General features: G+C 38.2%; 2 protein-coding genes across 3 annotated transcripts; one reads left to right on the top strand and one right to left on the bottom strand.

The window, feature by feature from the left end:
- Nucleotides 1-51: 51 nt before the first annotated feature.
- On the bottom strand, nucleotides 52-17,825 carry LOC110687363 (heat shock 70 kDa protein 16-like). Of its 2 annotated transcripts, none has more exons than XM_021864007.1 (10): nucleotides 17,439-17,825; nucleotides 15,803-17,064; nucleotides 13,673-13,888; nucleotides 5,012-5,104; nucleotides 4,675-4,824; nucleotides 3,319-3,516; nucleotides 1,204-1,350; nucleotides 1,017-1,127; nucleotides 779-909; nucleotides 52-562 (listed from the first exon to the last, which is right to left on the bottom strand). In XM_021864007.1, exons 2-10 carry the CDS (start codon nucleotides 16,970-16,972, stop codon nucleotides 460-462), a joined length of 2,319 nt encoding a protein of 772 aa, XP_021719699.1. In that variant the 5' UTR covers nucleotides 16,973-17,064; nucleotides 17,439-17,825; the 3' UTR covers nucleotides 52-459. The 2 variants fall into 2 exon arrangements, with proteins under 2 accessions (XP_021719699.1, XP_021719698.1); XM_021864006.1 differs by having other exon boundaries at nucleotides 15,803-16,999; nucleotides 17,439-17,822.
- Nucleotides 17,826-18,282: 457 nt separating this feature from the next.
- Nucleotides 18,283-19,317, top strand: LOC110687198. Its single transcript, XM_021863810.1, has one exon. The coding sequence runs from the start codon at nucleotides 18,283-18,285 to the stop codon at nucleotides 19,315-19,317; it is 1,035 nt and encodes a 344-aa protein (XP_021719502.1).
- The last annotated feature ends 6,298 nt before the right edge of the window (nucleotides 19,318-25,615 follow it).

Consider the following 25,615-nt stretch of genomic DNA (forward strand, 5'->3'; position numbering starts at 1 on the left):
CGAAGTGGGTGTTACAAAAACGTAGACACATACATTTGGAAAACAAACTTCTACACAAAGAAATAAAATACTATTTATTGCATATACGGAATAATAGTCAGTTTACATTCAGAAGGCATCACTAAGAAAGTCAAAAGATTCAATAGGTGTGTGAATGTCGCCGACTCATCTAAAGCATAGCACAGATGTTTACATGTTTGTAACATCGCAGGATAACTCAAGCTACTCATCAACTCTAACCCTTTGTTTTCTTGTTTTTCTTTTTTCAGGGGCGGGGATGGGGGCGGGTGGTGGGGGGAGGTGTTTGAGATACAAAAATAATGACAATTCAAATCTACAGTGTAGGCCATATAGGGCAACTGTTAAATCCCAAAATGTTGCAAAAATCTAGGTACAAAAAACATTACTGCTCACCAGAATGATTAGTAATAATGCCACAATGTTTGGTCTTATATTGCGTCAATCTACTTCCATGTCATCTCGTTTGCTCCTGTGATCAGAGTACATATTATCCTCTGGCTTAGCGTGAGAACCCTTTGAGTTTGCTTGCCTAAAACACATCCTGTCAAGCATTCAAGAATAACCAATAAGCTAATATAATAAGAATACTTCCAACCAGAAACAAATACTAGTAGTAAAAGTCTGCATTCTGTAACCAGACAGCCAGGTTTAAGTTGATAAGCAACACCTGAAAGGCACTTCTCCATGCCGTTAAAAGTGTTGCACTTACAAATAAAACGGAGAGAGTATATTAGAGATAAGGCTATAAGCACATTACTCTCGCAGGGTTTTTGTTAATTCTTCAACATCACTTGACCATATCACTGGATCAATGTTTTTAGGCCGTGAAGCCTGCTTCTGAATATTTTCTTCGAGCCATCGTTCCAATTTATTGCATTCCTCAAGTACCTACAAAACGAAGAAAAATATTTTTATATATTAGAAGAAAAAATAGCAAGAGCTCATTGCTTACCCCTAATATTATAAATATAAATCAAATCCAAGTAGGACCATACAGCTTCTCTTTTACTAGCTGTCCTACACTCCTTTATTACTTCAAGTAAATTCCTCACTGCCTGAGGTCGGGCCTCTTCTTCCTTACATCGAATTTCAATTGGATCCACCATCTGAAATTTACCAAAAGAGTTCAGTGCATTACCATATTGTGTATAATGTTAAATTCAAAATTGATCTACTAATAACCTGTTTAAGATCCTGCAGCCTCTCAGCATAAACATGAGCAGATTCATCATCTCCCTCCTCATAAAGCCAGTCCTCTGTCTGCTGCAAATCCTTGCAGATTTGTTCTTTTTCTGACTCAGCAGTAAAATCCTTGTACGTATTCAAAATCTATGCAAATATGCAACTTAATTATTGTCTTGCTGACAGGGTAAAAGAAAGGAGAGAAGGAATGATCAAGATCAAGAAGTTTATAGAAAAAGTACAAAAAGGACCAAGCAGTGAGAGACCAGATAGTACCCAGCAATAAATAGAAAAAACTTAAGTCACCTACGTTCTCTTTGATCCTTCCATGCACAAGACAAGCACCAGGAAGATAACAGCTAGCTGATAAAGCCCAATTAATACAGTAAATAGGCTAGCACCCTCCCCACACCGGCACACCCCGACCCTGTTGCCTAAACAAGTAAAAAAAAAAGACCACCTAGTCGCTAGCTGGACTTTCATCTACACTGAACAAAACAAGGGCTAAAAATACCAGGACAATCCTAGCAAGCCCAGATAAAGGTCGATAGGTTGTCTGACTTGTCTCCTACCACTCATGACCCTGTCCCCTACCATACCCTACGTCCCTTAATATATTTTCATAGCCCTATAAATAAATTTGGTTGTATTGATTGATTGATAGAATAGGATAGCTAAGAAGATGGCTACATAAAACTAGCAATAGTGACACAGTGCTATGTAACAAAATTGAAGAACAGAAAAGGAAAATAATGAAATCCATAACCAATTTTTTAAAACAAACATTAAACATACAGAAGAATATTACTGTCATTAACTCTGTCCGTTATCAACCAAGCTGTAATAGTCACAGCTGCATAAATTAAATCAGAGGACTCATAAAATTGGTCATCAATAATTGATTGTGAAGTGAACGGTTAGTTGCCTTTGACAACTATATTTTTCCAGATATAACCTCTTTGTAGTTGTAGCGATAATGCTCAAAGAACAGCATCATGATTATATATAATTAAGATCCCTTAAATCTGAACTCAATTTGCTGTGGAAGCAAAAGCCCCAGTAGACTACTAGAGGTGTTGTGATTATAGGATAGTGCGATCAGGTTACATTTACATATGAACTTCAGAAAAATCCAACCCCCAAACCTCTCACCAAATTACATCGAAAAAGTCACGCACGAGGGGCAAACTATTCCTCTCTCAGTCTCTCCTTACAGCCTAAGTATTCAATTTTTAACTGCTAAATATAAATGGCATTGCTACATACTCCAACCAAAACTGAAACTCATCAATCACTGACTCACTAGGTCCCCCATAACTATTTCTCACCCTTAGCTTGAGCCAGCAACTCATTCTATGATGGAAATCATATGCTTTTCTTTACACCTCAACAATCAAAGTTTTAGTTAAGCTCGTGAAAAATATAATACATGATAGAAGATAGTGTTTTCTTCCTATTATTTGAAACTAAGATAGCATTTGACCAAGTTTCTGGGACCTAAAAGTTGAAATTAAGAAAACAACACAAAACTTGGTAGGTGCTTTTACTTTTTGAGAATCCCTAAATTCAAAAGGAGATAGAAAAGAAGTTCCATACCACTTTAAAACAGTATCTCAGGGAGCTAACCCTTTAATAAATCCTTACCCATTCTGAAAAAGTAAACAGATGCCCCATGATATCTACAATATGACGGGACTCCACATGTACCCATGGCCCGTGTGAGATCCTAGACACTGACATAGGTATGGACACTCCAACACTTCATTTTGGGCTAAAATCATGGAAAGCTGAGTTGGACACTTGGGCACGTACCCATGTCCAACACTAATACCAAAGTTCATGTAACATTAATAGGAGCATACGTGCCATTCATAATGTTATATAAAATGAATTTAATATTATACTAAGTTTTAACCTTTGCTTTGCAAGGGTTTACAAGATAAACTAGTCATAATTGTGATGCCCTACATAAAATTCTTGAATATGCCACTGCTCGCTCGGACAACCACAAGCAGATGATATTTAGAAGTAAAGGATGATAAGTGATGCTACACCCAAAATACAATTGGTTGAAGGGGGAAAAAAAAAAAAACCCCTAGAAATTAAAACCCTTACCTTATTGCGGGTTTCATATACATAAGACTCCAGGGTGTTTTTCTTCTCTTTAGCTTGTTCAACATTACAATCTTGCTTGGTCAGTTCAGCTTCCTTCTCCCTAGCTTTGATAAGCTCTGCCTCACTTAAGTGTCCACAAACATCCTCAACTATAGGTACAGGTAGCCGAGTCATGGCTTTACCCTTTCCGTTGTGACTCTGCGAATGGACAAACTGTGATGTTAGCATCAATAATTCCTCTCTACAGGACAACTTTTTTTTATTTATTTATTTTTTTTTTTTTTTTTTATTTTTTTTTTTTTATTGATGTTATTGGAAGAGATAAAAGTTCCAGTAGAAATTTTGAAATATCTTCATGCCAGCTATAAATGTTACAGCAAACATCATTATAGGTCAAGATGTGAGCAGCCTAAGCCTAAGCCTAACAAGTCAAGAACAGTGAAGAATGTGTATATTTTCAAATTCTCCCATTCCATATAGCTTGAAAAATAAAATGTGGAAGTTTGACCAATACTATAAACTATGACATTCATAGTGGGACATGAGGAATACTTAATAATCTTAAAAGAAACGAAACCCTATGCCATAATACTCATTCCATCCTGGAAAAAAAGGCACATGCGACTGTGTGGTCAAATTTTAAACTTGTACCACCCAGTTCCCAAAAGTTCATAACAGTAATTTTTGCACACAAATTAAGGCAATTGGTGAGAGAGAGTTGACATGGTAAGTGGGTGTAAAAATAGGGTGGATAAAGTAAGAGAGAGTATGGAAGGATGTAAATATTGTAGGGCAAGAGAGATAGGTAGTGAAAAAAGCTTGACAAATATAACAAAAGGGTACAGACTAAAACGGTAAGCGTAAAGAACTTTCAGGAGGTATAGCAACAACAACAACAACAAAGCCTTAGTCCCATTTTGGGGTCGGGTAACAAGAATCGTACCGTACGATATAAAGAAAAGGACATAACAAATCATTTGAAAAAGTTTGAAAAAAAAGTGAGTAAAGTGAGAAAAGGAAGAGCATCCAAGAAAAATTAAGAGAGTTTTAAAAGAGAACCAAGAATAAGATCTAAGAAAGTTTTCAAGGAGTAGTTAAAACTTTGGAGTAAATGACATAAAGGTTTGAGAAAACTTTAGCAAAGGAGGTAGTAACAATTATTTTATACAACTATATTAAATTCTTAAAAAAGTACCTTATAAGACCAATTCACATTTGAACTCAATACAAACTACAATATATTACTGTAAAATAACAAGCTTCTAAAGTCACACATGAAATTGTTATGAGATTGAGGTCATAACAATAAAGCCGCTATATAACATGATCCAAAATTTGGTGCAAATGTCAACTCACATAAAATGCAGGCACTGGCTTGGGTGCAGAATATTTATCTTCGGCATTATCTTCTGTGTCATGAGATCCATAATCATATTCAGCTTCCATCCTTTCTGAGGACTTGTCTGCACTCCTCAAAACTGGTTCATCCACATAAGCCCCTACAAGCTGATACAATGATATAAGACTATAAGTCCATGATAAGTGAACATAAAACCCTCCAGAGTATCGGGGGAGAGAGAGAGGGTTGATCCCACCTCTCCTACCTCTGTCCTCCCACCTCCCCTCACAGCCTATGAGCAGGAAGGAATCGCTTCTCATTGTAATAAAGTTTAAGTTAAAGTAAATTACTCACAGTGGCTGATGGTAACTTAACAGTCCCATGGAGAGTTAGATGAGCTTTAACCTTTATATGAGCATTTTCAGTGGCCATGGGAAAAGGCCCAATCTGCAAAGAAGAACAAAGAGCGAATTTCATCAAATTAAGCATTAAACAAATTAACCACAGCCAAAACATCCGCAGTTGATCATTCAAATATTTAGACGAATATTTTAGTATAAGCACACAACTTATGATTAAATAAACAGTATGAACAAAAAAAAAAATCTAGATGTTGGTAATGTCCAATATCCAAACAGTAAAATTTTAAAATAATGTAATCGGTAAATAGAAAAAAAAAAAAAAAAAAAAAAAAAAAAAAAGACTATACATGGAAAAGAAACTTTTCATTCCGTTTACTTTGGATGTAATTCTAAAACAAGCTCCCCCAGCCTCTCCCCCGCCCCCCCCCCCCCCCCAACACACACACACACACACGCACGCACACGCACACCTCTCAATAAATAATAAGGATAGAACTAATTTTATATTAAGTTGCAGAAAAGGAGCCAACTTCAACAATTAGGAAAATCATTACACACCCTTACAGGCAGCCAATACTCATTTCCTCCAGCATTGTGCCAAAGGTGAGTTTGGATAACTAAAAGTTTTTAATTCTCACCACGGCCAGCCAAAAATTCCTAGCCAAGGCAACATGGCCATCTGTCATAAATTAAACTCTCACTGCTCTCTTCACTTATCCTAGACTTTTATACCATGCATAGTATTTACAATCTACAACCCTTAAAACCTACTTAGGTGATTCACTGATTTGGCATTCAACCTCCCCCCACAAAAAAAAACAAATTAAAAAATTAAAAATATAACAGCAGAAAAACAAAGCATGGGCGAACTAATGCAAAACATTTCACATTTTGACTTTGAGAAAAGTAGAATTTATTCCAGAACTGGAGAGCAATATACGTTTACTAGAGATGTAGTTCTATAATATACTCTTTACAATAGTCGGTAACAAATTCATTACTCATGAGTCATGACTCATAAAATCAATATGTACTACCTCACAACAAAGAAGTCTCATTCCTCAACTTCCACTTGACCACTCAGATGAACAATACAACATATCCCATGATACACTTTATAAACAAGGACTTTCTGATCCTTTTCTTCACAGCTGAGATTTTTCCCTTCACCATAAGAAATTTCAAGGCAGCAGCAATAAGACAGTATATGATTCAGTGCTCAGAATATTGAGACATGCTAAATCAGGGAAAGTAGAACAGAAAATCCACTAGAGCCTGAACATTCTCCTTGCTGCATGGGGCACTCAACAGAGTCAACACCCAACCCTCCCTTATATCAATCAATCAAAAGCCTTAATCCCAAAAATTTGGGGTCGGCTACATGAACCAAGAATTCATCTCCTTTACTCACCAACCATGATCCCCTCCTCTCTTATATGATATCTCAAAATTAATTTTCATACTTTCAGATACTCCATACCTAATACTTTACCCTTTTATGAATAAATTCAAGAATAAACTCTGAAAAATGTCAGATATCACAAAGATGATATCCAATATTAGATATACTGATTTTCCAAACTTCATCTACTCCGATATAACGCCATATAAACAGAAGAGAGTGGGTGTACAAAGAGGATAATTTCAATGTAAGCTCCTCGTGAACAAGAACCAGAATCAGTAATAGAACACATCCAAAGCAGGATTACTTTAAAACAACTCCATTATATCTAAGGCCATAATTAGAGGTTTATTGGATCTTTCTTCAGTAATTAATTCAGAGTAGTCACTGCAAACTACAAAATCTTTCCGAAGACTTCCTTTACCCAAAAATCTAGCATGGTTCCACAACTAAAGATGGGAGTCTTTGCAAGAAAGGTCTTGCATAAGACATGCTATGATAAAAGGAGGGAAAATTTTGTAAATTATGTGATATAAGAGGACCTTTATAGCTGGCCTATATGGGAAGAATGATTTCGCATATAAAAAATGAGAGGACATTAATGAAATTCAAGGAGAAATGGCTATTTTATCATACACAGCAAAGAAAAAACCATGTGGACACCATGAAGCCACCTTTTGGAAAAAGGATGCCAGGGTATCACTGTGTGACTAGATGATTCCTCTTAGATTGAACCTTTTTCATCATCTAAAACTTGGCATAATGACACTAATGTAACACAAATCCATCATAATCAAGTGCCGTTAAAAATATTAAAATATTAGAGGTTGAGAGTTCAATTTCATTCCAGAAGGCAAAATCCTAAAATAAGCAATTACCCAAAATGAAAAGGCATCTAATGACGCAGTCATGTACGATGATCACTGCCAAAACATTCTCAATCCTAATAGGTTATGCTGTTATAGGTAAACCCAGGATCCATCCATTCTATTGCAATAACTAGTTAATTGGTAGCCAACAGGCTAAATCATATTCACTATCAGTGTATCTACCCTTTCCTGAAGTCATTTCTTCTCTTCAGTCAATAGGCTGTCTATTAAAAAACAGTTCAAAAAGCTTATTTCATTGAAGATATTATGTTCATGAATGCATCCGCCAATAATAGGAGTAGATAAGGTATTTCATAGCCTTTAAGAAGGGTTAAGGCCAAAAGCAGTTGCAGGATTTTCAGCCACAACACATGGACAATTTTTGAAGGCTAAACACATTCCATATTCATCATTTGAATAAAAATTCACTTGGCATAATAGTTTAACATGTAAGTCATTACATGCAGGGGCGGAGAAAGAGGGGTATAAGGGGGGACACATCCCCCCACTAAAAAAAATTCAGTTTTTTTTTTTAAAAAAAATTTATTGTTTAAATTCCAATTTGTAATTGTTTGATCATTAATTATTTATATGTATGTATAAATTAGTTTGGATTACTTAAGTTGTTTTTAAAATTTAAATCACACACACTTGTTTTAGATAGAATCATAGAATTTATTACTTTATCAAAAAGTTAGGGTTGTTCAGTTGTTAACATTTTAATTTAATTTGAGTTAAATTGTTTACAGTTTCTTTTTTTTTTTTCAAAGAAAGATGCTTATTATTTCAATTGTATGATATGACAATTGAATTATTGGTTTATATTTTTCAATTTAATTACGACATGTCAAATGTTCACTTAATTCAAACGATTCCAAGATAACCCAATCTTTGACAATTCAAAGAATGGAATACCAAGAAAATTATCTTCTTCATTTAATTTCCCACAAAACTCCGCCGCCAGTCCCAAGCCTGGATAAAGGAGGAGGGTTTCGGTAGGCCAGTGACAACCAGTGTAAACTTTGTCACATCCCATGACATGAGCCAAACTGCTATTTTCGTGGAGTGTTCCCTGCTCAGCGACGCGCTGCACTTCCTAGACCTGGGTGTAGTGATAAGTATGCAAGGGTTGCTAGGTCGTCGTCCGAAAGCGACGCGCCACATTGCCCGAATGTGGTGTCAGATGAGCAAGGGCGTGTCATTGGGGTGTTCCTTACTGAGCGACACGCTACACTTCCTAGGCCAAGGTGCAGTGATAAGTATGCAAGGGTTGCTAGGTCGTCGACCGGAAGCGACGCGCCACATTGCCCGAGTGTGGTGTCAAATGATCAAGGGCTTGCAGTTGGGGGCATGAGGGAGTGTGGTGTGAGTGAGTGTGGTATAAGGGAGCGTGTGAGGAAGGACTCTAGTTTGCGGATTGGTTATTGGAATGTGGGGTCTCTTACGGGGAAATCGGCAGAAGTGGTAGAAGTGATGAAGAGAAGATGCGTAAACATCATGTGCCACTAAAAGACAAGGTGGACAGGACAAGGAGCTTGAGGCTTGGTTTTGGGGTATAAGGTGTGGTACATTGGACAAGAAACGAGCCACCGGACTAGGAATGGTGGAGCTAGGAACGGAGTTGGTGTGATCCTTGATGAGAGGTTGTCGAAAGAGGTAATCCAGGTCTATCGGAAGAATGATAGGTTGATAAGGGTGAAATTGCTATATGGCAAGGAGATTGTGACTGTTATTAGTGCTTATACTCCCCAAGTTAGTTTAGATGCTGAAGAGAAACGACAATTTTGGGAGGATTTAGACGAGGTGGTACAGGGTGTCAACAGAGAAATTATATATTGGGGGTGATTTAAATGGGCATGCAAGCCGAGATGGCTACGAGAGTGTTCATGGAGGCTTTGGGTATGGGCAAAGGGACGCAGGTGGTGAAGCTATTATGGATTTTGCCCAGTCATATGATTTAATTTTGGCTAATACTTGGTTTAAGAAGCGGGATTCACACTTGATAACTTTTCGGAGTGGAGCAAATGCAAAACAAATAGACTTTCTGCTCACAAGGAGCACGGATAGACAAAGTTGCTTAAACTGCAAGGTCATTCCGAGAGAGAGTGTGGTCACCTAACACCGGCTTTTGGTTTTGACTATTCGTTTGAAAGAGAAGGCGAAGAAAAAAGGAAGACAAGAGGAGCCAAGGATAAGATGGTGGACTCTAAGGAATGCAAATGCGGTTTGGGGTGGAGAGGCGGATCTAGACATGACTTGGTTACAAATGAAGAACTGATTCTTGAAAGTGGCCAAAGAGGTCTTAGGGGAATCAAGGAGGAGAACTTCGATGCATAGAGATATTTTGTGGTGGAATGAAGAGGTGAAAGCAGTAATTAAGCAAAAAAGGGAATGCTATCAAGCCTTGGGAAAATGTAGGAACGACGAAACCTTTTCATCATATAAGGAGGCAAAGGCAGTAAGGCAAAGGCAGTTGTAAGGCAAAGACAGTTGTTCGCCAAGTGAAAGAAAAGGCTTATTAGGAGTTTTATGAAAAGCTCGACTCCAAGGAGGGAGAAAAGATGATTTATACGATGGCGAAGAGAAGACAAGAGGCAAGAAAAGATATTGGCATGGTAAAGTGTGTCAAAAATAAGAACCAAATTATTCTAGTACAAGATGAGGACATCAAAGGATAGGTGGAAGGGGTACTACGATGAATTGTTTAATGGAAGTCATAGAGTTGTGATGGGAGATATCTCTGTGAGTGATGAAGAAATTAACATGGAGTATGTGGGGAGGATTAGTAGAGTAGAGGTGGAGATTGCACCGAAGAAGATGAGGCCTAAGAAGGCGGTTGACCCTGATGGTAACCCGATAGAGTCGTGGAGGTGTTTAGGTAAGATTGGTATTGATAGATTAAAAGACCTCTTTAACAAGATATGGAGGGCTACATGGAGGAATAGCACCTTGGTCCTGGTTTATAAAAACAAAGGAGACGCTAAATATTGTTAAAGAAAGGTATCACACTATGAAGTTAAGGGAAAGAGTAATTGAACGTAAGCTCAGGGCATGCACAAGCATTTCGGATAACCAATTTGGTTTTATGCGTGGGAGATATACTATAGAAGCAATCCATTTGATAAGATAAATGATGGAGTTTTATAGGGTAAAGAAAAAGGATCTTCATATGGTCTTTATTGATTTAGAGAAGGCATATAACAAGGTGCCAAGAGAGGTACTTTGGTGGGCAATGTTGAAGAAAAGTATCACACGAAGGTACGTGGACCTGATTAAGGATATGTATCGGGATGTGTCAATAAATGTGAGGACATGTGAGGGTTGACAAAAGATTTCCCTATTACAATTGGATTGCATCAAAGGTCTGCATTAAGTCCTTTTCTTTTTGCAACGGTTCTAGATGAAATAACCAGACGAATTCAAGATGAGGTTCCATCGTGTATGTTGTTTGCGGATGATATCGTCTTGGTGGATGAAACTAAAAATTGGGTTAATGCCAAATTGGAGTAATGGAGGCAAAGGTTGGAATCTAGAGGGTTTAAGCTAAGTCGGAGTAAGACCGAAAGAGAGTGTTGCATATGTGGTTCATGTATGTATAAATGTAAGATTTTCTTTTAAAAAAAAAAAAACGGAAAAAAAAGTAGGAACAAGGAAGTTGCATTTAACTAAAATTACTAATTTATCTATATACTATACTAAAGTAATCTCCAAAAGTATCCACGTGTCATCAATCTCAATCAATCAAAGCCTTAATCCCATAAGTGGGGTCGACTACACGAACCAAAAGTGATTATTCCGTGTAGTCCTAAAAAAAATCCTCCCCCTCCATCCCTTACAATCAAATATTTAAATGCCTCATCCTCGTGCAAATCCATATACTTCATATCCTTCCTAACTCCTTCAAACCAAGTCATTTTTGGTCTCCTTCTCCCTCGTTTAACCCCTTTATGATCCTACTCTTCCACTCTTCACACCGGTGCACCCTTGGGTCTCCGTTTTACATGCCCAAACCAACGCAGGCGATTTTCCCTTAGTTTGCGAGCGATGCCTGCCACACCCACTTTTTAGCGAATAACTTCATTTCTAATTCTATCTCTTAGAGTGTTCTCCCACATCCATCTTAACATGCGAATTTCCGTAACCTTCATCTTTTCAATATGCTCTTTCTTAGAAGCCCAACATTCTATACCATAGAACAACACTGGTCTTATAGCCGTCCCGTAGAATTTTCCCTTCAACTGTAAAGGAAAGTTTCGGTCACATAACACTCCCGTGGCCGCTCTCCATTTAAGCCACCCCGACTAAATCCACATGTCATCACCTCATAAAAAAATTTCCCGCTCAAAAATTATGTTTTCTTTTTGTAATTTTAATTATTTAAAAGAAAAAAAAAATTCTTTTTAGAAGTTAGTTTTATAAAATAAAAGATAAGATAGAAAATTCTTATCTTAACATTCACAATCCTATATTCAATTTTGACAGGGTAAAAGATGAAAGGTTTGTTAATTTTGATAAAATCCAATTGTGGATCGACTAAGTAAATCATCATTGATCCTTTAAAAATAAAATTAGAAAAAGTAAATCATCAAACAAAATTAATTCAACCATGTATTAAATGAAAAATCAACTCGGGCATTAACTAGTATAGGATAAACCAATAAACCTATCTAAATTAAGAATAAAATATAGTGTAACCAACAAAAAGGGACACAATGAATACATTTTAGGTAGTATTCACTTATCTTATCTGAACTTATTAACCCTTATCGTACCTAAACTTATCATCCCTTATCTTATCTTATCATATACATCGTATTATATTATTTGACATTACCTTTTTATCGGCCTCATTAGACCTTTTTGGAACTGTCTTATCTTATCAAAACTTATCGATCCTTATGTGCACTTAGAAGATATATAATGGCAAGCTACTTCCTTCGTTTTTTATTAATTGACACGTTTGGTTTTGGCACACAAATTAAGGAGAGGTAAAAGAGAAAGTGAAAATACAAAAATACCCCTTCTATCTATCCCTTTCAATTGAACTACCCTTTCCCCAACGACTGTAGAACACCAGCCACCAAGCCCACCACCACCTCCACTATTATTTTACCCTTCCCTTTATTTCGCTACCACTAGACCCCATCTTCATTGACCCTTTTTTTGCAAAGGATAATTGAACCCAAGCCACAAATTAAAGTACTCGAACTACATCTTCCTTAAACTCGTGGTGTTGATGGTGGCGGTAAGGGTTTCGATGTGTGGAATTAAAAGAGGATTTGATAATTGGGGGTTATAGCAGTGGTGGTGCGACGGAGGGAGGAGAGTAAAGGAGTTGATGATTGGATTTTAATTAGACGGCAAGGAGAAGAGGAGAGATAACGTCGGCGGCAAATTAAAGGCAGGATCCTTGCTGCCATTAATGGTACTTTGCCATTTTAGTGTTAAAAAGCTTCGATTTTTTCCTCGACCCGAACCACCCAACTCCCTTACCGACCCAAACGATGTTTGAGAAATTAGAGGAGCTTCATACTTGTTTGAGTTGGAGGTAGAAGAAGAGAGGCGGCAATATGGGATGACGGTGGTTGTGAAGCAGGAGAGATAAAATGGAGTGGTATTGGCCTTGTGATTGAAAGGGGGGAGAGAGAATGTTAGCATGTGGTAAGGTGAAGGGAGGAGAGAGAATATAAGTGAGAGGGTATATTTGACATTTTTACCATACAAAACTTGTCCAAAATAGAAACGTGTCAACTAATAATAAACTTCCCAAAGAGGAATATGTATCAACTAAATAAAAACGGAGGTAGTAATTAGCAAATTAGCTTGTTGTGCCACATAAAAATTCAAGCTAGCTAATCCCCTTTGGAACTAGTTTGTACCCCAATGGTTAGTTACTAGCTTGTGATTTAAATGAGCCATACTTTCTTAATTTACTTTTTAAAATTTAATTTTATCAATATATCAACCCTCCCTTTTGGCAATTATTTTCTCAAGCAAATTAGCTTGGGTAAGATACCCAAACTAGTTAGCTACAATGGTCAAGCTAGTACCTAAGAAAATTTGAAAATTGCAAGCAAGTCCCTAGCTATAGCCATTAGAGATGCTCTTATTAGCCCTTATCTTATTTGAACTTATCTAATCTTATTATATACCTAAATTAAGTGAAAATAAGGCGAGGAACACAAAATCTTATGGTACAATAAGATCAAAGTAGTGATGTTTGACTTTAAAATAGAGATTGGGTGAAGTTTATAGAAAAAAGAGTAAAATAAGTACTTTTAGTAAAATTTCCAGCATAAATGACATTAGAATTATACCCCATCAAATACATAGAAATCAAGAAAAAGAAAAGGAAAAAAAAAGGTTTCAATCAACCACGTACCGTGGATACGCTGATTCTAGGAGATACACCCAGAGGTAAGTCATGTACATCAGCATAAAAGGCTTCCAACTGAAATTCACTACTTTTCTGCAACTTGAACACTTTCTCACTAGGGATTGGATGACCTTTGGGAAATAATACACCATTTGGAAGTGCATGTATTGGACCCTCATCAGGTAAACGGAGTCCTATGGAAAATGGTAGCGAATCCTCCACCTACACATGAAAAGGTGAATAACCAACTGGGTAAGTGCCATTATTATGCAACAGACAATCAGCCATGCACCTGATCAGAAGACTTCTTATAACCAAGCCTAACAAAACACACAGGGCTTTGACCCAATACAAAAGTGTAAATGATAATATTATTTAGGCACAGGTCAATTAATCAACACTCTTAACTTCAAAAGTGCCATTCTCGATTTCTCGCTGTTTGACGAATTACTAGTTTAGTATCTGGAAAAAAATACAAGTTAAGAAAAAAGAGCAGAGCTATTCTAAATCATCAAAGAAAGATATAATTACAAAAACTGCTTTGTTTGTTATGATCTTTTTTCTAGCATTATATTGATTTCAAGTATATATGAATTATTACTTTATTAGGTCCTCGAGAAAACAGCATCTCTGCATCCAGAGAAGGCTATGTACACCTTGACATACTCAATACTGTCCCTTAGGTAGATTCCTCATTGCATCAGTTATTGTTTACTATTATTCTCCCCATTCCTCATGGGTCACCAGCCCAATTGCCACATACTTACATCATTGAGTAATTACTTCTCTTATCTCTTTATTTAATTTATCTTGGTAAGTACTGCTTTTCTTTTCTCGTTAGCACTCTTAGGTACTCAGCTCCCAGCATAACACTTACTGTTTTGTCATAACACCCAAATGTGCAGAAGAACCCTATCCACTGATTATCTAATGAATTCTTGTTATGTTATTTAGAGGAAAATGCAGAATAAGAATGTATTTATTAAATAATTGTCTGATAACTATAAGCTTGAAAAGGCTTCCACAATTAATAAACCTTTTACCAGCGCAGCTTTCACCCACATAACTCCATCAAACTTATACAGGCTTTGAGAACTATTTTCATAAGATTCAGTCTAGCAGATGAAAATCTTTGCAAGAATTCAGCAGGGAGTGAGAACAAGATTTTTTTACATAAGATTGAGTCTAGCATCTTGCGCTTCATATCGGTTATCATTAGTTAAACAGCTATTTTAAAGTTAAAAGGCAACAAAGCAATATCATTAAATAGTACTTCCTCCGTTCCAATAATATAGCAACAAAGATGGCATCCCAAATCACATTATATATGTTAAATATCTATAATTGTATAGGAGTAAAAATTATAAAAAGTTAATATTGTGAAACTATTTTATGAGACGGATCTAACAAGATCCCACATTACTATATTTTGCTTAACGTATAAATCATATTATATGGTCAAACAAGAGTGATGAATAGTGGAAAAGTCCCATTGTTGCAATATTATTGGAACGGAGGAAGTATCTCGCAGCAGGTTTCAGAAACAAAGGTGTAAGTAATTAGGAATGAGAGGAAGAACAACTCAACAAACTACCCCCCTCAACACACCCCACACACTTACCAAAGAAAACAATAAAATGGCCAGGGAAGCGACCCAAATCAGGGTACATAACTAAGATTGGAGATAAGTTACAAAAACAAAAGCAAGATACTGACATTAGGCCGAGCCTGAACATATTATCCTTCCTGTTCTACAGGTAATTACTAAAAAGGTTATACAAATATGACTATTGAAACTGGAACTAGTCTAACAATGCATAACTAGGGTGTTTTATCAGTTCATTCAAGCTGTCAATAATGTGAGAAGAAGAGGGAGGTGGCTGGGGGGTAATGATTCTCTAGGGATCTATAGTCTGTAATTAAACCTTGGTAAGTTAAATTAAAAGAATCCAATTGTAGCTCAGCCACAAGAATACAGATATCACTCTCCAGTATTTTTCAGAGATTTCATAACTCACACTGTACAAGCTTTAAATTGTCACCTTCAAATGGATGAAATGTACTAATGGTTAACATACTAAAAGCAACAAGTTACTTGAAGCAAAGCAACAATCTAAACTCAATAAAGATACAAACCTCGTAATCTTTAACACGGAAATTTGGACTAAACATAGCACATTGCAGCGCACAACCACGAGCGACGCATTCACTGGCATTCAATTTCCGGCTTGGTTCTCTTCTGAAAACAGACGCTAACACTCTAGAAATAGCTGGAATTCGAGATCCTGAACCAACAAGCTCCACAGATTGTATCTTCTCTGCTGCCACACCAGCATCCATCAGAGCCTTTTTACATGGTTCAGCCATTCCCTCCAACAGATTTGACGAGAATTTTTCAAATTCATCCCTTGTAATAAAACCCTTCACATCTTTCTCATCCATCAAACACTCAATGTTCAAAGGTGCTTCAGGGTTTGCACTCAAGACCTTCTTCAATTTCTCACAAGCTGCCCGAAGCCGAATGCAAGCTCGACGGCTAGAAGGAACATCAATATTATACTGTTGTTTAAACTGCAAAGCAAAGTGACGAAAGAGCACCTCATCAAAGTCTCTAGCCCCCAAGTTACTGTCGGAAGCATGAGAAAGTACTTTCATATGTCCAGGTTCAAATGAGACAACTGCGACTTGAGTATCAGAGTGCCCAATATCCACAAAGGCAGCGTAGCATGGGCCCTTGTTGGAGAAGTCTGTCTTGTAAACCCCATAACCAAGGGCGGTAGCTGTGCAGTCATGCAGCAACCTTAACGGCGTAAGACCTGCAATAGTTGCAGCATCTAGATATAGCTTCCGTTGCAAATGAGTGAAGTACGAGGGGATCCCAATCACACAATCTTTAACAGGTGCTTCCAAACATTTCTCAGCTGTCTGCTTTAAATGTGAGAAAAGCATTCCCAACATTTGCACAGGTGTAAAGGTATGTCGTTTGCCCAAGTACTGTAAATGGATCAGAACACCGCCATCTGGACCCTCAGAAGTCTCAAATGGGAACATCCTCAAATCCTCTTGAACCTTGGGATGGTCATATCTCCGACCTATCAATCTTTTGACCTGAGAGATTGTTGACGTCGGATTCATGGTCGCAGAAGCAGCCCCTGCAGAACCAAACAATCTCTGCTTCTCCCCAAACGACACCACAGCCGGTGTCTCACGTTTCGATTCCTCATTCAACAACACATCGATCCCCCTATGCTTCACAGCCGCAATAACACAGTTCTCGTTTCCAATATCAAATCCCACCACACTCATGTTGCCTAGATGTCACTACAATATCACCTAATATACAATAATCAATAACCCGGTTCAGCACGACTTCCTCATCGTAAAGAAATAGACGATTCCTTTCAAAATTCAGTAATCATGAATTAAACATAAACAATCATGATTTGATTAATCACATTTCCAAAACCTTAAGCAATCATAATGCTCCATACTTCATTCTCAAACCAAATTTACCATAATCAAACAATTTTATACAAATAACACTAAGATCATCAGTTGATAGCATTAAATTACAAGAACCATAACCAGAAAAAAAGGGAAATTCATCTGCAGCAATTCAGAAACCAAAGCTTCATCATCAATTAACAAACGAATAACTTGCACTAGCTTCACAAATTCACAACAATTATACTTTAAACAAACAAAACCATAAACAAGCTGAAATAATTATGATGAAACTCAAATTAAACGAAAAAAAAAAAACAAGACATACCAAAATTACAGAAATGCCGAAATTCGAAGAAAAGGAGCCCTAGAAAATGGAGAGAGAAAATGCGAAGAAATTTCAGAGAGATTCAACTTTCTTCGTGAATTTAGATTTTGAATTTTCAAAGGAATTGCAAAAAATGTAGTGATGTGAAATTGATAAAATTCCAAATTTTGGTGAAGTTAAGAAGTAAACGTGCTTGAGAATCTTAAAAAATCCGAATTTGACGGAAAAATATTTATTGGAAAGATGAACAATGGCCCTTCGTCTTCTTTCTTTTTTTTTTGTATTTGAATTACGAAAGGTGGTGTTTTAATTGGTTTTGTGTTTATGTGACTTGGTTTGGTATTGAGCCAATTCACAAAAGTAAGCATAACGTCTGTGGATGACCACTAGTGTTCTACACAAGTAAATTATCAAATCATCACGGAGCTCTAAGAGTACCCACAGCCATTAACTATTTGGGTGGTTATTAAGAGAGAGAAAATGAAAATATTAATAAAATATTGAGGAGAGAGAAATTATTGGGGTATCAATTGAATAACCAGGTTATTCAAATAACCGGTTATGTATATGGTCATGCAATTTTTTTTTTGCTTTTTGGTTGACATGGATGGCTAAGATTTTGACACGTAATACAAATATCAATGGTTGAGATTTGCTCTGAATTTATAACCGTTGTAATTTTTGTAACGGCCATAATTTTTAAAATACAATTCTGAAAAGAAAAAAAAAATACACCAACGGCTCTATTTTATTTTTCTCTATAAAATGAGCCCAATATTGAAGTATTTTGAAACAACTTTTTTTTAAGTGAAAATTACTCTTCTTATTGGCAAATTGTGTTAAGATGAACATTCCAAAATCTAACAGAAAAAAAAAATCCACAAAATCTCATAACTCATCACAGCCCCAAAATAATCCAAATCCTCAACCTTACTATTCTAATCTTCTAATTGATCTCAACTCAGATTTAGATACAAATTTTCAAAATTTTCCGAATTACGGTTCACAAAATCTCAATTTCTCAAATCCAAGTACTTTCACTCCGTTTCCTTTTCAACCACCACAAAATCCTAATTATTCAAATTCTCCAAATGTTATCCCATCTTTTGAAAATATTCAAATCTCTCAAATTGATTCAACATTTCCCATGTCTCAACATTTTTCTATGTCACAAGGTGATGGTGCATTTCCGAGTTTCGATTGTTCATACACATCGAATGCATCAGATGACGAAAATGAACCAGAAAATGAAGAAGGCGAAGGTAATGAAAGAGGTAATGAAGGAGGCAATCAAGATGGAAGGAAAATTTTTTGGTCAAAAGCTGAAGAAGTGGTTCTTGTGAAGGCTTGGCTTGAGGTTAGTCAAAATAAAAAAACTAACACTAACCAAAAGGGGGATGTTTTTTGGAGGAAAATTGAAGAAATGTATAATAATGTTAGACTATACAAACAAAGGTGTTTCGAAGAAGGTACTGATCGGGTAACACGAGAAGATTTGTTGAAAATGAGGGGTACGGAGCAACTTAGAAACCGTTGGAGAAGGATTAATGCTTCATGTTCTAAATTTTGTGGCTCACATGCTCATGCTGAATCAAAAAAGGGAAGTGGTATGAATGATGAAGATGTTATGAAATTAGCATATAGTATATATGCTAACGACAAAACAAAGTCTTCATTATGCTCTAAAACCTTTCAAGACAAGCATGTTTGGGACATCTTAAAACAACATGAAGCATGGAAACCAAGGGAGAAAGAAGCAAGGAAGCAAAGAAAAATTAATATGGAGTTATTTAAACACCTCGATTCAAAGCCAAACTTATCTTCGGAAGATCAAGAATTAAGGAGCACTTTGTTGAAGAAGTTGTTCCCCTCAGACTAATGTATTAGTGTATGGTTGATTATTGTCGTAATGTTGGTTGATTTCAAATAATTCCTTTTTTATTGTTCTTTTTTATGTACTTAAGGTCTGATTTGTAGTTTGAATATTTTTAATAAGTTGTTGTTTGAGGATGTGAATGAATTTTATATTATAATGTCATTATTAATAAAAAAATTAAGTTAAATTACATGTCTCTTCTTATAATCGTATTATAAGCTTAATAATATTATTCAATACATTAAAGTTTGTATATAATAACATATAATTATTATTGATCTGACTAAACCTATTGATTCACTTTGATATATCACTGCAAAAGATGTACATTGATTTACATTACACTGTAAAGTATTTGATGTACCCAACACTGAAAAGCAAATATTAAATACTAGACATTGATGTACTTAACACTGAAAGGTAATAGTGAATTTTGTTCACTGATGTACTTAACACTGAAAAGGAAATAGTAGCATGCATCACTTGCTTTGACGTACATAACAATGTTAAGGTGATAGTGACAATGCAAAGGCATGCATCTCCATTACTTTTAAAAATTATTAACTACTTTATGAATTATTTTGTTCATAGTTCATACGAATCGTAATCTGAATTTGGTTTCTTTGGGTGGTTTTGACACCTTTATTCAAAGAGGCACAACTAAAAGTGAATACATAGTAGAAAAAATAAGATTTAGTTTGAACTTAATTCTAACGTTTAGGGTTTTTCTTTTACAAAAAAAAACTTTTGGGTTAATAAGTTATAAATGCACATTTTATATCATTAATTTAATCATATTTTAATAATACAAAATATATATATATAATTTAATAAATTATATACGGAATTGAATTTAACCAGACCTCATATGATTACACTTATATTTTTACTAAGTTATACGAGGCAAAGTAAATCACAAAGAAGGTCAAATGTGTAACAAGTGCCAAAAAAAAAAAAAAAAAGAGAACATTTTGGTTAAAAACACAAAGTTACATATGTGGCTGACCACACTGTATAGCTGGTACTTGATCAGAGGTTACCCGATCGGTAAGGGGTTATCTGGTCAATAATTGTGAAACGCTAAACATCGCCCGCAATTTACCATATAAAGCCCACAAATATGATATGATTTGACCATTATGCCCTTTTTCTAAAATTGAAAAAATCTCGGTGTAAAAAATGTGGAGCCGTACTGGCTCGCCGGGGGAGACCGGATGGCAGGCCGGAGATGCGGGGGACGCCGGAGGTACGTCGTCGTCGACGGAAAACGAGGTAAGTCACCATTAAAATTCACGGTTTACCGTCGGAGTGGCTCCGGCGCCTAGGGTGGACGCCCAAACCGTAGCCTGGACGTCCAAGCCGGACGCCAGAACCACCAGAGTGGCGTCCAGCCCAGACGCCCAGACCACCAGACTGGCGTCCTGGGCAGACGCCACTCCACTAGGTGAGGCGGCCCTGCCAGGCGCCAGTCCAGTGGCTGTGGCAGCCCTGGCAGACGCCACCTTTAATAATTAATTTTTTTTTTTCTTTTTTGATTTTGTTGTTGTTTTTTATTTAATTTTTTTGTAAAAAAAAAATCGAAAATGATTTTTTAAAAAAATTCGAAATGGGTTTTTTCTAAATTAAATTTGAAAATTCGAAATAGGTTTTTTTAAAATTAAATTTGAAAATTCGAAATGGTATATTTTTAAATTTAGTTTGAAAATTCGAATTGGGTTTTTATAAAAATTAAGTTTGATTATATATAATTATGTTTTTTTTTGTGTTAATTCTGTGGAAATATAGAAATTAAATGTATTATCCGTTAAATGTATTTATTGTAATATATAATTGATGCAGGAATATGGTGGAGACGGAAATGATTACAGTGGGATATTTGGACATGATGGTCCATTCGAAGAAGCTCAACAGGCGATTGATTGGGCAAAACAGGTTGCAATTGCAGCTGGATTTTGCTTGGTAGTAGCAACTCATAAATCTCAACGGGATGGTAGAATGGATCGCATTTTGAGATGTGACCGTTATCGCAAAAGAGAAGAAAGAGATTTTCGTACAGCCACTCGGTTTGACACAAAGCGGAAAGGTTGTGGGTGTGAGTTCAGAGTAAAGGTTCGACAACTACGGAGTCGTGACGGTTGGGAAGTGATAGGTTACTCTAAATGGGGGTATCACAACCATGAGATGATAGTATATGAAGAGGGTCATCGACAACTGAGCGGCTTAAGTCCTGCTGCGAAACTAGCTGTGAAAGAAATGAGTGATGCTCAAGTGAAGCCTGCTAAAATATTAGCATCTGTGTTAGAGAAATTTCCAGAAGACCATCCAAACCGAAGACACATCTACAACGTCAGACAGCAACTCAGGTTTGAACGGTCAGAGGGAAGGAACCCTATACAGCAGCTGCTACACCAGGCACAATCACGTGGTTACCTGTTCTGGTTTGATTCTGATGAAGATACAGCGGAGGTGACTCATCTTTTCCTTGTGCATCCTGATTGTGCTGATATGATCAAGTCTTGGCCATTTGTGATTTTGATCGACTCAACGTACAAGACAAACAAGTACAAGTTCCCTCTGGTTGAGATGGTTGGGATGGCTCCAACGAACCAGAACTTTCTGATTGGTCATGCAATCATCAGGGATGAGACGGCTCCAAGTTATTATTGGGTGTTGGAGAAGCTGAGAAACTACATCGGGCCTAATGTTCATCCAGCAGCCATCGTCAGCGACTGTGAGGGAGGTCTCTTTGCCCCCATAGCAGAGCTGTTTCCCGAATCGAACCACTTATTGTGCACATGGCACATCAACAACTGCGTGAAAGTGAAAGCCTACAACCTTTTCAAGAAGAATTTGGAAATGGAAGAGAGATTGGTGAATGGTAAGTGGCGGAAGATCCTACAGGCTACCACAGAGGAAGCGTATGAGCGAGCATTGGCTAACTTCAGGGATTCGTACCAGTGGTGTCCGGCACTGGTGGACTATGTGATGCATCAATGGGTCCCTCACAGGGAAAAGTTTGTCAAATATTGGACAAACCAGGTACTTCATTTTGGGAACACTACAACATGTAGAGTTGAGAGCGCTCATAGAGCTACCAAGGACTGGATTGATTCATCGACCGCTGCTTTGGTTACACTGTTCGCTAGACTGAACAAGTCAATTGAAACTTAGAAGAACGACATCAGGAACTCTCTAGAGGACTCCAGACGACGACATGGTACGATGTATAGCCATTTTATATTTAAGATTCTCCAAGGTCGTGTGTCGCACTACTGCTTGGGGCTGATTCTCACTGAGCTGAACAGGGTGAGGGACTTGGCTGACGAAGTGTATACTCGGTGTGGGTGTACTATTTCAGTAACTCATGGATTACCTTGCGCATGCACCATTCACCGCGTTATTACAGAAGAAAGGGCGTCGTTACATGTTGATCAGGTCCATTCATTCTGGAGGACGCTTGTTATTGGTGAGCATGCAGACAATCAAACGGCCGACCGTGAACAGGAGGAGTTGGAGCAGTTCCGTTCGATGTACGACCGAGTGTCCTCCAGCCATCCTTCTATTATTCGTGACGCTACTCATGTACTTCATGACATGTTCCACCCGTCTAACTTAGATTATGAGGAACCCGAAGGAGTTGACCGTCCTCGAGGTCGACAACGGCGGAACAGGAGTGCGTTTGAGTATATCCGTGGTCTTGGTCGTGGTCGTTCTCGTGGTCGGACATCGTCATCTAGTCGTAGTCAATCTTCATCGTCTGTGAATATGCCCCTGAGAACTGGTACGTTTTGGTTGTTTTTATTGCACATAGTTTTAAAGTGTTACTCCTGCCTTCTTAACTCTCTATAATTAATTATATGGTGAATAGGAAGAAACGATGTTGATCAGTTTCCGTACAAGGAAAGGATACCTGCGATCATCATGTCGTACTTGGAAGGGTGGAATGATGTAATCGGAGATGGTAACTGCGGATTCCGGGTCGTGGCTGATGTTTTTCAAATGGGCGAAGACAACTACGGTTTGGTGCGTGAGTTGATGTACAGCGAAATTGCCTCTAACCGAAATGTTTATCGTCATGTGTACCAGGATGACTTGGATGGCGCTCTGCGGCGTATCCGGTGGGGAGGTGGAACACCCTAGCTGCATTTTAGTTTTTCATGTTTACATTCTTTATTTGTAATCTTATTTGTACGTTGCTCTTTTAATGAGAACATTAATATTTTATATTGTATTGCTTACAGCATTCTATATGTTGCATGGGTAAGTTGCGCGGATCCACGAACGGTTATATCAAAATTTAAAAACAGCACTGATAATATGTTTAAGTTGGAAGCTAAAAGAACAATCTAAAATGTTACAATTTTACAACATAATGTCCAACATAATGCTCTATAAATAAAATACAATAACCATCAGTAATTCCTCCTCGACGACGACTCCCACTGCGCAAGGGTCTGTTCCAGACTATCAACAACAGCTCTCCCTATTGCACTCATGCTGTCCTTCTCAAGAGAGAGTTTCTGTACGTCTTGCATTATCTTTCCCATCCACTACATACAACAAAAAACAGAAGATGAAATACAATAACAACAAATAAAACTTAATTAAAAGACAACGATAAATATAATAAAAGACATACCGCTTCCGTGGCAGTAGGCGGTGGCACATAATCATCATCGCTGTGGTCGAGATCAGCGATCAACCTCGGGTGCGAATACCGGTTGAACCATTCCATGTAGTAATGGTCACACATGGGAGTAACCCCAGAGGGCGGCCGCTGCAACTCCGCAGTCCATAAGCGGGCCACCATCGGAAACTGGTCCCACGTCCCGGTCATGATATCCGGCCATTCCACGACGTAGTCCCTCGACGATGCAGGTCGGACCGCCTTCATCGGGCACGCCGGGGGAGGAGGGACAACTTGGACAAATCCAAGCTGGCGAAGACAACGCTGGGGCATGTACGCCTCGACGATGTCACGATACTGAATGAGTCCCGTGTACAGGGTCCTGGGTACCCTAACACTAGGGTTCGGGCCGAAAGGCATCCAGTTCACCTGTACAATAACAACATATAAAATTTAATAACATGAATATAATATGTGCTAATAATAAAATGTAGACTCTATAAATAAACGTTACCTCTAAGGGGGACAGCCTGTCCAGCAATAACCGTATCGATCGGAGGCGGTCAATGGACTTCTTCTCCGAGCACGGACTCCACGCACAAGCACGCGGCATCCCCTCATCAATAGGAACTGGGTCACGATGTGGTCGCAATGCAGAAAAGTACTCGTATATCCAGGTCTGCAATAGAGTCAGACACCCAGTGATACCTGTCGCGTCAGCCCGACTCGCAAATCCTAGTTGGCGATACAAATACGCCAACGTAGACGATCCCCAGGAAAACTGGCCTACACTGTCGGGGTCACACGCCTCTACGATGTCGCGTGGCCTGAGCTTGTTTCCGCCGCTCTTATCCGGAAACAAGGTACATCCGAGGAGTAGAAAAACATAAGCACTCAGCTGTGCGTCGGGCGTCCTACGTGCACTCGGGTACAAACACCGCTGCAACACGGATGCGATCTTCACACCTCCGTGTTCCCAAACACCTAGCGCCTCGGTGTACAGTGCAGCCCTGTCCACCGCCAACAACTCCGCCAGCGAATCTGCCTGATCCGCATCAGCCACAGCACAAAGTCGTTTACCCTCAACACGAATCCCCAGAATGGCCTCGACGTCATGTAACATGATCGCCATCTCACCGAACGGAAGGTGGAAAGAGTTTGTATCTGGCTGCCATCGCTCAATGAAAGCCGTGATCAGCGTACTGTCAATCTTATCGTGCATGGAGGCAAGAACGTGCTTCACCCCAGTGCCCTCCAGTCGCTCGAACATCTCGCTCTCCGCCGGCCAGGCCTCAGCCCATGTACGCAAAAAGCTACAAGTCTTTTCCCGGGTATGACATTTCAACAACCCCGTAACTGAAGGCCTCTCCTGGTCCTCCCAAATACGGGCAGCTATGTGTCCTAGAAAGCTAGGAATCACACTCCCGTCAACAGGCCCACCGGGCACCTCACTCCTAACAACCCAAGAATCATTACCGGCCCTCGACCGTTTCCTGCTTGCCCCAGATACAGTGGACGCAGATGATGTGCCAGATCTACTAACAAACCTACCACCCCTACCCTTACGCACCTCCACCATATGCGTCTCGTACATGTCATCAACCCTCTGACTGAATGGACCGTAAACATCATACGGTCCACTGCCATCGTCCACATCCTCATCCTCATCTGCGC

The sequence above is a fragment of the Chenopodium quinoa genome, unplaced genomic scaffold, assembly GCF_001683475.1.
Source record: "Chenopodium quinoa cultivar QQ74 unplaced genomic scaffold, ASM168347v1, whole genome shotgun sequence".
Taxonomy (NCBI): Eukaryota; Viridiplantae; Streptophyta; class Magnoliopsida; order Caryophyllales; family Amaranthaceae; genus Chenopodium; species Chenopodium quinoa.

Excerpts from the sequence above, each read along its gene's own strand:
- LOC110687363 (XM_021864007.1), bottom strand. The coding sequence starts at position 16,972 with ATGAGTGTGGTGGGATTTGATATTGGAAACGAGAACTGTGTTATTGCG. Across the intron at positions 5,105-13,672 it reads CTAGAATCAGCGTATCCACG|ATTGGGCCTTTTCCCATGGC; the intron begins GTACGTGGTTGA and ends TCTTCTTTGCAG. Across the intron at positions 1,351-3,318 it reads TATATGAAACCCGCAATAAG|ATTTTGAATACGTACAAGGA; the intron begins GTAAGGGTTTTA and ends ATATTTGCATAG.
- LOC110687198 (XM_021863810.1), top strand. The coding sequence starts at position 18,283 with ATGAACATTCCAAAATCTAACAGAAAAAAAAAATCCACAAAATCTCAT.